General features: G+C 28.5%; 1 protein-coding gene across 1 annotated transcript; it reads right to left on the bottom strand.

Annotated features, from left to right (window-relative positions):
* Nucleotides 1-2,312: 2,312 nt before the first annotated feature.
* On the bottom strand, nucleotides 2,313-4,791 carry N7478_002257 (uncharacterized protein; the record flags this gene model as incomplete). Its single annotated transcript, XM_056918471.1, is given in 11 exon segments — nucleotides 2,313-2,506; nucleotides 2,597-2,882; nucleotides 2,908-2,980; nucleotides 3,085-3,325; nucleotides 3,377-3,663; nucleotides 3,825-3,975; nucleotides 4,018-4,147; nucleotides 4,241-4,274; nucleotides 4,420-4,455; nucleotides 4,511-4,569; nucleotides 4,588-4,791. Coding segments are annotated over 11 exon segments (1,695 nt in total), but the record flags the coding sequence as incomplete, so codon positions are not given.
* Nucleotides 4,792-12,178: the final 7,387 nt, after the last annotated feature.

The following is a 12,178-nucleotide window of genomic DNA, read 5'->3' as shown; positions in this document are numbered from 1 at the left end:
ATGATTCTAATTATCCTTCTCTTCTAGTAATCAACATAGAATTGGGTTTTAAGCCTAGACTAGGTTTTAAATCCAATTCAATTGCTATAATACTGTATATATATCTTTATTTGTTAGGGATTGTATCTAAGTTAGGTGCTATTTTAACTTTTAAACTCCTGAAGTCGTGCCGGTATCAAAAGTGTGTATATTACCCCTTATTCTGGTAACTTAGATACTGATTTGATCTTTTAGATTAAGTATGATAAACTATATGCTATTAGGAACCTTGCAATGGGTCTCTATATTAGTTGTATAACCTCTACGGTTCTGCTTCTTGCAAAAAGGTACCTAGGAGTATATATATACCTTTAAAATGAGGCACAAAATGTAACTAGAGAGATTAAATAGGGTGATAAAGTTATTCTTGGTGTAACTATACGATTTGGAAATTAGTTTTCTATTTATTTAAGCGGATAGTATTACACTGATGGAGAGCTTTTCGGTATTCTTGATTAGGGAAGGTATTATTTATTTAGAACTAAGGCCTCCTTCGTTTAAGTTTATATACTAAGATCAATAAAAGATATAGTTCAGTAGACGTGGACGAACGGGACAGCAATATAAATGGCCTCTTAGTGTTAAATAGAGAGAGAAGTCCTATCCTCCATACTATAAAGCATATTTACCTATGAAATATGAAAGATCATGAGCTAGCCATGGCCTGATCCAATCTAGAAAATCTTTTGCTTCTGTGGATAAATATTTTCCCGTATATTTATAGATGATATGGAGTTAAGTTAAATTTTTGTGAGAGGCTATCGTATGACCCTTATAGAGATAACTTAGTCTTTGAAGTTTGAGAATACTTCAAAGCTGGGCTAACAAGAATGTCACAAACGCCAAGTCCAGAAATCGTGGACGAAGAGGAAAATATATAATAATCTAATTTGGAAATAGAAGTAAGTGTTATGAACTGCTTGGTTGAATACATCTATAAGGCACAGTAGAACCTATTTACATATCTAATACATAAAAGATCAGTAAGCGACGGATTCTCGAGAGCCAAGACATTTCTTCCTCGGCCTCTTACCCTTGTCCGTGTATCATAAATATTTATAGGTTAAAGCTGTATCTTCATTGATTATAACGACAATGGATTAGGCTTGTTGTGGTCAGCTCATGTCTCTTATCTTTTACATATCGAAACCACTGTACCAAGTCTACAAAAAGACTATTTGTTTTTCTACCAAACATTCACCGCAACTTGATTTGCCTTGAAACATGATTAATGGCTGTGTATAGTTTTTCTAATAAAGCTCGAACAGAAGGTTTACCAGTAGTATAATAAAAAGTATCCGAGGCGGAAAGAAAAGTCTGTTAAAGAACACTTGAAGCATAAATATCAAGAAGTTTGTGTAATATCAATGCAGTAGTTCAGACAATTTAGACCTTGTGGGAAAGCACAGTAGTGAATAAGTCGGACTAAATTATAAATTTCATAAGAATTAAAGTGCCATAAGCACCCCCTGAGCATCCCCTGAGCATCCCCTGAGCACCCCCTGAGCGACCCCTGAGCACCCCCTGAGCACCCCCTGAGCGACCCCTAAGCATCCTATAAGCATCCTCTTAGTACCCTCTAAGCACCCTCCAACCCCTAGACTAATGGCGCTTACTCTAAGAAAAATTCTATTAATTTAAATTTTGAAGTGTAGCCTCAGTTATAATCTAATTCACGGGAAATAGTATATACTTTATAGAAGTTAGTCTTTGTCTTAATCTGCCTCGGTACTCATAAAGTCTATAGGTATAGTATAGTACTTATTGAATCTAGTACTGCTCTTAGGTAAAATTAGAGGTAGGTTAATCCTATTTGTTTTATTGTTCTCTTACAACATTATACAAAAAAATTAGAATGTATATATAAATATAAGAAGGAGAGGATGTAGATTATTAGAAGAGAAAACCCTGTATAGCTCCCTAGTACGGACAATAAAAATTAGTAAATTTAAAAAAGAAACATTCTTCTTAAGCCTTTTCCCTTTCCTCTTAAGATAATATAAAAAAACTTTTGAAACAGGTGATAAGGTGTCTTATGTCTATTGAATAATTTATATTGGATATATAGGCTTATAAGGATAATAATCCTAGGTGAAGTTTCTAGTGTCGAAAATCTGTGGAGAAAAGTTTGACTGATTGAATTCTGCTGCAAGTTGCTCGAGAGTAGAGCCTTGTATAACCGTTCCGTAGGTATTTTGTGTATGATTTATAAGCGAAAATTTATGTCCTAGTGACTCATTCTTATAGATATTATAAGTTATGTCTTTAATCGGCTAAGGGGGGTTTATATATCTTTGTATAAAATGTCTTGTAAGTAAGCTAGGAGTCGTATGGTTTTGCAGCCGGACTTTCGGTGGTAGAAGAGGATTACCGATATAAAGAAAGCAGATTGTAGGTTGGTCTTTGGGGTGTTTGATTTGTATAGAATCAATAGCTTGGCGGAGACTAACCTCAATCTTATCTTTCTCTAAATACCTTTATTGTTTTACTGTGGGGGGACAGAGGTCGTTATTCGATGTGGATCGATGAAGAGATTAGATAGGGCAAGGAGTAGGACGGCCCTCCTCTACGCCATAAAAAGCAGTTATAGTGTTTATTGTATTGATTCGGTATTGATATTCGGCCTCAATAGTCATACTAGGCATAGTTATAATAGTCTTGATAACTATTATGAATTCCGGAGATATAAACTTCATGTTCTTAATCGCCCTGATAACCTTTGAATCGATAAGCTTGCCCTGGAGTTGTCGCTTAAGGTTAATTACTGGCTGCTTACTCTTATAGTGTTCTAAATTCTTACGGTTTCGCTGGTTTCTCTGGTGTTGCTTTTTATTGTGAAGCTTCTATTAAGCTCTGTTTGCCTTTAACTTTGCCGCTAGTGCTTGGTCTTGAAGTTTTATGAGTTCTTGTAGTAGAGTGCGCTAAGTCTTGGGAAGTAGCTCTTCCTTTAAATCGCTATAAGCGGTTTTATATATATGATCAGCGCTATTGTATTTAGCATGTCGATCTTCCTATTTTTTCTTGCTTTCATAAGCCATCTCCTACTTTGTACGGATAATAGGAAGCTTATTGAGGGATTGTGACTCTTTAGTTAAGAGTCTATAGGGTCGATTGGGATTGATCGATGTACTTAATGAATAAGCAAATCGTATTAACGTGGTTTGTGACCCTATTTGCTGTATAATACCTTGGATATCAATATTAATATCTACCTTGTAATATCGAATGAAAGTGTGAATATCAGTGTGTTGTAATATCACGTTCTGAAGGGTATTAGTTACTTCTTCTGTAGGGTATATTAGTCATGGACTAGATGGTAGGCTTTAAAATTATGTACTACTTTTATTAAAAGCTTTTGCTCCCGCATATCGGAGATAGTATGGTTTTATAATGTCTTCTATGCCTAATATTTGGCCTACCCGTCGTATACGGAAACGTAGAAAGGATACTGTTATTGTGTTCTCTAAGGCGATACGGAAGCCTGTAGTATGCTGAGTTATCTGGTAGAATATAAACTTGTCTAGAAGTTCTTCTTTGATAAGTAATTGCTGCTGGCCTAAACCATCTAATATCTGAAGATGGTAAAGATTTTTAGGGTAGTCTATTACCGGTCCGGTTGTTGATCTTATCTTAAAGTCTTAGATATAGAAAAGTATGCTGAGTATATATATATGTGGGCTGAGTATAAGAGTTGGATTAAAAATGATTTCTGGAATTTTGAACTGATTGCTAAATTTCCAGATTAGCTAATATTCTCTACAAATTTTTCTAAATTATGTACTTACGGCGCTTTTTTCCCAAGAAATTTCTTTGTAAATTCAGGGGTTAGGTACATGAAAAGACGTGGGCGGCTGTCTTCTAGATTGTGAATTAACGTCAGAACGAGGTTGTAATAGCGGAGGCTAAGGAGAGCGCTTGGGCGGCTTGTAGTGATAGCTGTAAGTTGAATATAAAGAAGTATCTGAATCTGCTGCTAACTATATGTAAAAGTGGTCTTGGTGGTTGTCAAAAGTATATGGGCGAATTCGGCAATGTCTTCAATAAATATGTTCTTCTTGGGTCGTTGTGTTAGCTCAAGGCCTTTTTTCTCGGCTATAATAGTAATTATCTAATCATAGTCAACTAAATTTACTCCTTATATAAGGCTTGTTTACTTAAGTACTTATGTCTTGGATCTTGATAATCGTTTCTTTGATGAGACCTGACTCCCTTCGTTACTTGAGAGTAAGATACCACTATTTCCAGAAAGTCTCTAGAGAGCTCTTATATCGAATTCCCGGATAGTGACGTCTATTTTTCTTGTGCTGAATGTTATATCGCCAACCAAAAAAGCTATATAAGAACTGGATTGTTTTATTAGAGTTAGATACTAATTCCTACTATCTTATAGGATCGATGCTGATGTGCTTGTAATATCTGTATAACAACTCTTAGTAAGTTGCTATATTACTGGGATTGAAACCTTATATACCTATCCCAGTGCTTAACGGTCTCGTCGACTTTCTCCTGGGTTTTATTGCTGTATTGCTCCTATTGAAGCCGAGATACATTCAGTATTTCCGCTTCGGCTAAATAGTGTCCAGGAGGGAGCTGGCCCTTATCGAAGTTGAAATAATTGAATATGGTATTGTCGTCAGAGTCTTTATCTATATTAAGTTCACTATCTGACGTAGTTTCGGACTTGCGATCGGAAAAAACTGTGCTCGGATTGGAGCTGGTGTCGCTCAGGTAATCATCGTCGCTCTTAGTAGATCCTATCGATCGGAAATAAGATATAGTGATTCAAAAAGGTAAAGCTGTGGGAGATCTTAATGGTAGAGGTTGAGAAAGGAATAAAAACGGGCACAAGTTGTTGCATACGATTTCGGGGAAGAGGAAGAAGAAACGAATTCTGGGGGGTCGAAGTTTGAAATGGATAGGATTTTCGGGCTTTTTAAATCGAATGGTATCAAATAATCGGGTAGAACTTCAAAGAATATGGTGGTGCTGGAGGAAGCTATTTCTGGCTTTATTGTGCCCCGTGAATCGAAAGGGATATAAACAAAAACAGTGTGCGTGGAGGTAATATTCTGGGCCGTGGAACGGGATCATGTTGTGCTAAGACCGACGCCGGTTAGCAGGACTCTTAAAACGGCGCCAAATGTAGCCACTTCTGGCCGTCCGCTAACCGTCACATCGTTAAATAGAGTAACTTTAGGTTATCTACTCTTATTTCTAAGAATCTTAATCTATTTATAAGATTTTAAAGTATATAGTTAGATAACTCTACTAAAGTATATATTCTAAGGATATAGACTACTAGAATATAATATAGTCTAAACTAATTACTTTTAAATTTCTTCCTACTTTTGTTATATATTAATATCTAGTTATCCTTCTAGAAGCTAGTTTTTATAACTTTACTATTATAAATATAACCCTTCTTAATTATATAATTTAATAATAATTTATTTATCTTTATTTATATATTATTTAAGTTCTATAATATATCTAATCTTTCTATAAAAGGTTATATTACTATTATATTATTATTATTACTAGGTATTTATAGTTACTTACTATATACTAAATAAAATAGGCTAAACCTTATTATATTATATTTATATATATATATAATAAAAATAGTCTATATTAAGTAAAGATCCTATAACTTCGTTAGTTTGTTTATTAAATATTTTATTAGTATTTAGCCTAATAATCTATTAAAGTTTTCTATCTTCTTATTTATATATAGGTAGTATAGAGTAGTTATTTAATATTAGGTACTAAGAAGCTAGATATAGTATCTTACTACCCTGGCTAATAGATTCTAGCTATTATTAATAATTATTTCTCTTAGTATACTATAATTTATAAAGATCTAATTATATATAAATTAACCTAAAGCTTCTTCTATAGCTTCTAGAATAGCTTATATAATAACTTAGCCAGTAGTATAATTAATTATAGTAATAATCTAGCGATTACTATTAGATATATAAAGAAGATATCTAATTAGGTTAATACTCTACTATTTAAATAGATAGATACTATTCTCTACTATATATTAAGCTACCTTTTATTCTAATCCTTTTTAAAGATTCCGACTGATTTAGTATTTAGAGTATGATCTTATAATATCTTCTATATCTCTTTTTATATTAAGCTACTATACTTATAGATAAATAACTTTATTTAGACCTAGGTGTTCTAAATAACTAAACTCCTTATAGAGATATAATAATAGTTCTCTATAAAAGAGAGATTCTAAATAAGATATATAAACCTTATCTTTATAGACAAAGATTAACTAACAATAAGTTATACTTATAGATTTTATTAGTAACTTTATATTATAGTATAATAAGTTTAGAGCAAACTTTTCCACAACTCTTATAAGCTTCTTATTAATAGAGAGTATTCCTAAATCTAAATACTTTTCTATAACTACTAACTAATCTTTTTCTAGGACTTTTATAACTATCTGTTCTACTATAGTCGAAATTACAGTAAGAGTAGTATCCTAAATCAGAGGGAATAATATATTTATAGAGTCTTTACTAATAAAATCCAGCCTCCTACTAATAATATTAGGGATAATTATCTCTTTACCTTTCTAATACTAAATCTTTAGATTATACTCTTAATACTCTATAACCTAGTAAGTAAGCTGCTTATTATAGATTAATAATATTTATAAATACTATAAACCCTAGTAATTAGTTATAATAGTTATTTTTATATTGTTTTCTAGATAATAATCCTATAGATATAAAGCTTCTTTAATAGCTAATAACTCCTTTTTATATATAGGATAATTTAATTCTACACTAGAAAGCTTATAACTATTAAAGGTTATAGAATAGAGTTTTCTATTCTTATCTATTTAGTTTAGGACTATCCTAATAGCCTATTTAGATATATTAGTCTTAATTATAAATAGTTTTATTAGATTAGGTTAGATTAATATAGAAGTAGTAGTAATAAAGTATTTTAGTTATTTAAAAGCCCTTTTATATACTACTAACCACAAAATTAGACAAAGCTTATCTTTTTAGAGCTACTTATCAGGCTCTTTTAATAATTTATATAAAAGTATATAGATTCTAGTAAAATCCTTAATAAACTATTAGTAATATATTATAAGTCCTAAGAATTACTAGACTTTATATATATTTATAGGCCTTAGCTATAATATAATTATATTAATCTTTACTAATATTACTAAGACTTATCCTTCTTCTATATAAAACCTATAGAACTTAATATATTCAGTAGTAATCTTATATTTTCTTAGTATAGTATATAACTAATATTCCCTTAGTATAGCCAATACTTTTTTAAGATACTTATAGTATTCTTCTATAGTTTTCAAGAAAATAAGAATATTATCTAAGTAAACTACAATAAATCAACTAAGAAAAGATCTTAATATATTATTTATAATAGACTAGAAAGTAATAGGTATATTATATAGTCTAAATAGTATTATAATCTACTTATATTTTCCCTATATTATATTAAAAGTAGTCTTTTCAATCAACTATACTCTTATTTAAACCTACTAGTACCTAGATATTAAATCTATCTTAAATATAATCTTAGTAGTATCTATATAATTAAGTAGATCTTAAATTTACAATAGTAGATAACTATTTTTTAATATTAGTCTATTTAATATATAATAATCTATATATATCCTCTAGCTACTATTCAGTTTTATAATAAATATTATAGGGAATCCCTAAGTACTTATAGATAGTTAAATCAGACCCTTTTCTAATAGTTCAGATACTTATTTTACTTATTCTTATAGCTTTTATTTAGATAATATATATAAATTAATATTAATAGATATAGTATCTCTAATATATATATTATATAAGATAACCTATTCTAGCAGTAACTCTTATAATAATATTACCCTAAAGATATCTTTATATCCTATTAGGATAGTATAAATCTTTAGGTCCCTATATATAGAAATCCTAGATAACTTAGGTACTTTAAACTCTTTTATTACCTCTAGATATATAATATATAATACTCCTTATATAGACTTATACTTTAGTTCTTTTTATACTTATTTAGCTAATATCAAATTTAGCTATAGGTTATTATTATTTAAGATATATCTATATTAATTATTAGCTTATATAATATATATCTAGCTATAATTATAAATCTTTATAATAGATATTTTCTAATAGATCTTAGGGTTCTAATACTTTAGGAAATCCTACTTAAGGATAAGTTTATATTCTAGTAAATTAAATATCTATATTAAAATAGTTATATACTAGCTTCTAAGAGCTATTAGGAGTTAAATCTTTAATCTTATAATAAGCCTCTCTCTATTAGATATTTAAATATATATATCTAAGCTTATTTTATAACAATTAGGATATAAATAATTTTTCTTAAGGAAGTTAATAGAAATAAAGATATAGGAAGTACTATAATTAAGTAAGGTATAAATAGCTATATTTCTATTTTAGCTATATACTAAAACTTTATAGTATAATAAGAAATCTCCTATAGTATAGAGATCTATCTTAATATTAGTAAGTTTAGCTTTCTTTTTATACTTTTCTATATTCTCTAGCTTCTATAAAATAACTAGGATAGTAAGAACTACTAACGCTAGATCTAATAGATCTAGATCTATATATACTAGTAATTTCGAAGCCTTTTTTATATAGCTAATAAAAGCTTTAGTTATTTTAGCTATCCTTAGTTTTTTAATTTCTTAGTATATCTAGAATCTCTATTCTAACTTTTCTTAGGCGATTGGTAATTCTATTTAATATATCCTTTCTTATTATAATTAAAATATATCTAAGTTTCTTTCTATTAGTTATCCTTTAATTTATTTATAGATTTAAGAATATCTAAGTCTATTATATTAGGATTATACTAGTTGCTATATAGATTACTACTTCTATTCTTCTTTTCTAGATAGCTAGTGATTATAGCTTCTTATTTAAACTATATAAAATACTTAATTATCTTTATAAGTCTTATTAAGTGATTTTAGTCCTCTGTCTAATACTTCTATAACTATATTTTTATATCCTTCTATAGGAATTAAATAAGAATAGTCTCTAATATCTTAATTTTATATTTAATTATAGTCTCTTAGAGATCTATTATATATTTAATAAAGATATAATCTTCTTAATAACACTTCTAGAAGTAGTCTGTTACGGGATTCCTGAATCCCTTCAGGTACGATTCAAGTACGATTTATGACTGCTCTACGGGCGAATCTACCACGATATACCCGCTAATGTATAACTGCCCTAAGCCCTATTAAGCTCTAGTAATATTAAAACACACGAACAATAGCTACGATTCTTATCCTGTAAGAATTAGTTCTATATATTAACTATTCTATTTGATCTCTACTATCTAATATTCTTACCTAGTTATAGGTCTCTAGTCTAATAACTTAGTAATTATTATAATTCTGATTCTTCTCTTTTAACTACCTAAGGATTGATAATAGTACTCTCTATACGCTGAAACCCTATATCCTCTTACAATAGCATTTGATCTGAGCCTGCTACGCCTTTTTTTTTTATTATTAGATAACCTAAGATTGAATTAGTCCTAGATTAGTATACAAACCTAGCTAAATCTGGTCTAGACTAGATTAGAGAAATTATTAGTGATCTTATAACTAAAAGTATTAGTAGACCTAGAAGTGTTACTACAAATACCCTAGAAAAGAAGAGATATAAACTAGAATATCTAGAAGAGTTCCTTACGATTTATATTTATCTTAAAGAGCTCTCTATTTAAGTCTCTAGAATTAATACTAGGGCTTTCTTAGATAATCTATCTATAGCTTATAGAGGAACTAAGATTAAAATATATAAGAAAGTAGAGGGTTTTAAGGTTAATAAGTTTAAGAAATTGTTTAATCTTTAAGAATAAGTAAATTAACTCTTATAGCTTAGATATATTTTTTGAGGTAATCCTAGGGTCTATAAGAATAAAAAGATAAAGATTCTTATAGGAGTTAAATATCTTAACTCTAACTATAAAAACAACTAGACTATAAAGAAGAGATATCTTAAAGATAATAATAATAATTACTTTAGTAGCTGGGAATGTTTTAAGGAATAGACTTTTATCTTAATATATAATAAAAATACCTTTACTAAAGAAGTTAGTAATAAGATAGAGTATTATTATTAATAAACTGATAAGGAACTAAAAGCCTTTTACTACTATCTTATAGATCTAGAATATTATCTTCCTTAGGTCTCCTAGGATAAGTAAATATACTACTATATATTAAAACTATAGTTATGGTTAATACTATATATTTACTAATATATAAAGGTTTCTTCTAAGACTTAAGTATAATAGGTAGAAAAAGTATAGAGTACCTAGGAATTTACAAAAACAAAGATATATAAATATAATCTATTTATTAATAATTCAAATTCGAGCTTGAAACACCTATAATCTAATAACTTATTCCTAAACTAGTCTAATAGTATAGAATAAGACTAAAAGAGTCCTAGGAATCTATATTTAAAAGGTCCTTATAGTTCTAGATCTAATCTAAATTATAATAATTCTAAGTTATATCTAAACCCCTCTTAATTTAGAGGTAAACCTTAATTATTTCTCTCTTAGAATAAGAATAATCTAAATAATATACTTATTAAAGGGATTAACCTATCTAATCTATCTAATCTATCTACTAGAACTCCTTTAAATAGTTGTTTTAATTGTAGTAAACTAGATTACTAGATAAATAAATATTATCTACTGCTATAAGTCCTAGGGATAAAGATCTAGGAAGCTTATTTAAGACCTTAGTATTACTATAATAATACTTAGTTAAGAGACTTAGGAAAAGTACTAAGGTTGAATTAACTTCTATAAATTCTAACTCTTAGTCTTAAGTAGGAACGGTTATCTATCTTTATATCCTAATTTATATCTAAAATAATATTAAGATATATATAGATATTAATACCTATATAGAGGTAGATCTTATTAGTTATAAATTTATTTAGAAATACTACTTTAATTAAGCTAAGTATAATATCCCTATCCTAGAAGTAGTAGATTAATAAGATACCCCTATCTATAGTATATAGACTATTCTAATTACTATATATAACTCTCGAGGAACTAAGCAAAAGTTTTTATATCCCTATATTATAGTCAATAGAGATCCCCGTCTATTAGGATTACTAGTATTATTATTAAATATAACTATCTAAGAAATATAAATTATATTAGCCCTATAGTAGAAGTAATAGTAGTTTAAATATAATAGAAAAACAATAGAATGGTTAAAGTCTTACTAGTTTATAAAAGTATATAGGAACTAAGTCTATATTTTTATAGTTATTAAAACCCTAGAAGAAGTCTAGCTTCTCTTAGAAGAAGAAGAAGATAAATTAATAGTAAGTTAAGATTAAATCCCTCTTGAATTACTAGTATTCTAGGATATATTTAAGGTATAGAACTCTAAAATTATACTACTATGAAAAGAGACTGACTACTTAATTAAACTTAAAGAAGATATATTATCTTTATATAGTCTAATCTATCTCCTCTTATAGATAGAACTTATAGAGTTATAGAAGTATCTTAACGAAAACTTAATAAATAGTTAAATTAGACTATTAAAGAGCCTAGCTGGTATACTTATCCTATTTATATCTAAAAAGGATAGAGGGCTATAGCTTTATATTAATTATTAAGGTCTGAATAAGATTTTAATTAAAAATCGATACCTTCTACTCCTTATTTCAGAGATTCTTAACTGTCTTTCTAAGGCTTAATTCCTTAGTAAAATTAATATATAAGATATATACTATCGAATTCATATTTGAGAAGGAGAAGAATGGAAGATAGCTTTTTGTATAAGATATAGTTATTTTAAATATATAGTTATACTATTTGGTCTTACTAATATACCTATAATATTTTAAAGCTATATCTATACTACGCTTTATAGCCTTCTTAATATTATTTATATTATATATTTAGATAATATTCTTATCTTCTCTAGAACCTATAAAGAATATATAGAATACCTTTGTCTTATACTTAAAAGGTTAAGAGAAATATAGTTATTTATAAAAGCCTCTAAATATTAATTCTATAAAGAATAAGTTGAATTCCTTAG

The sequence above is a fragment of the Penicillium angulare genome (assembly GCF_028827245.1).
Source record: "Penicillium angulare strain IBT 27051 chromosome Unknown utg000002l_segment0_segment0, whole genome shotgun sequence".
NCBI classification, from domain to species: domain Eukaryota; kingdom Fungi; phylum Ascomycota; class Eurotiomycetes; order Eurotiales; family Aspergillaceae; genus Penicillium; species Penicillium angulare.
Note: the sequence above shows the minus strand (reverse complement) of the source record. Positions and strands in the feature narration are given on the sequence as shown.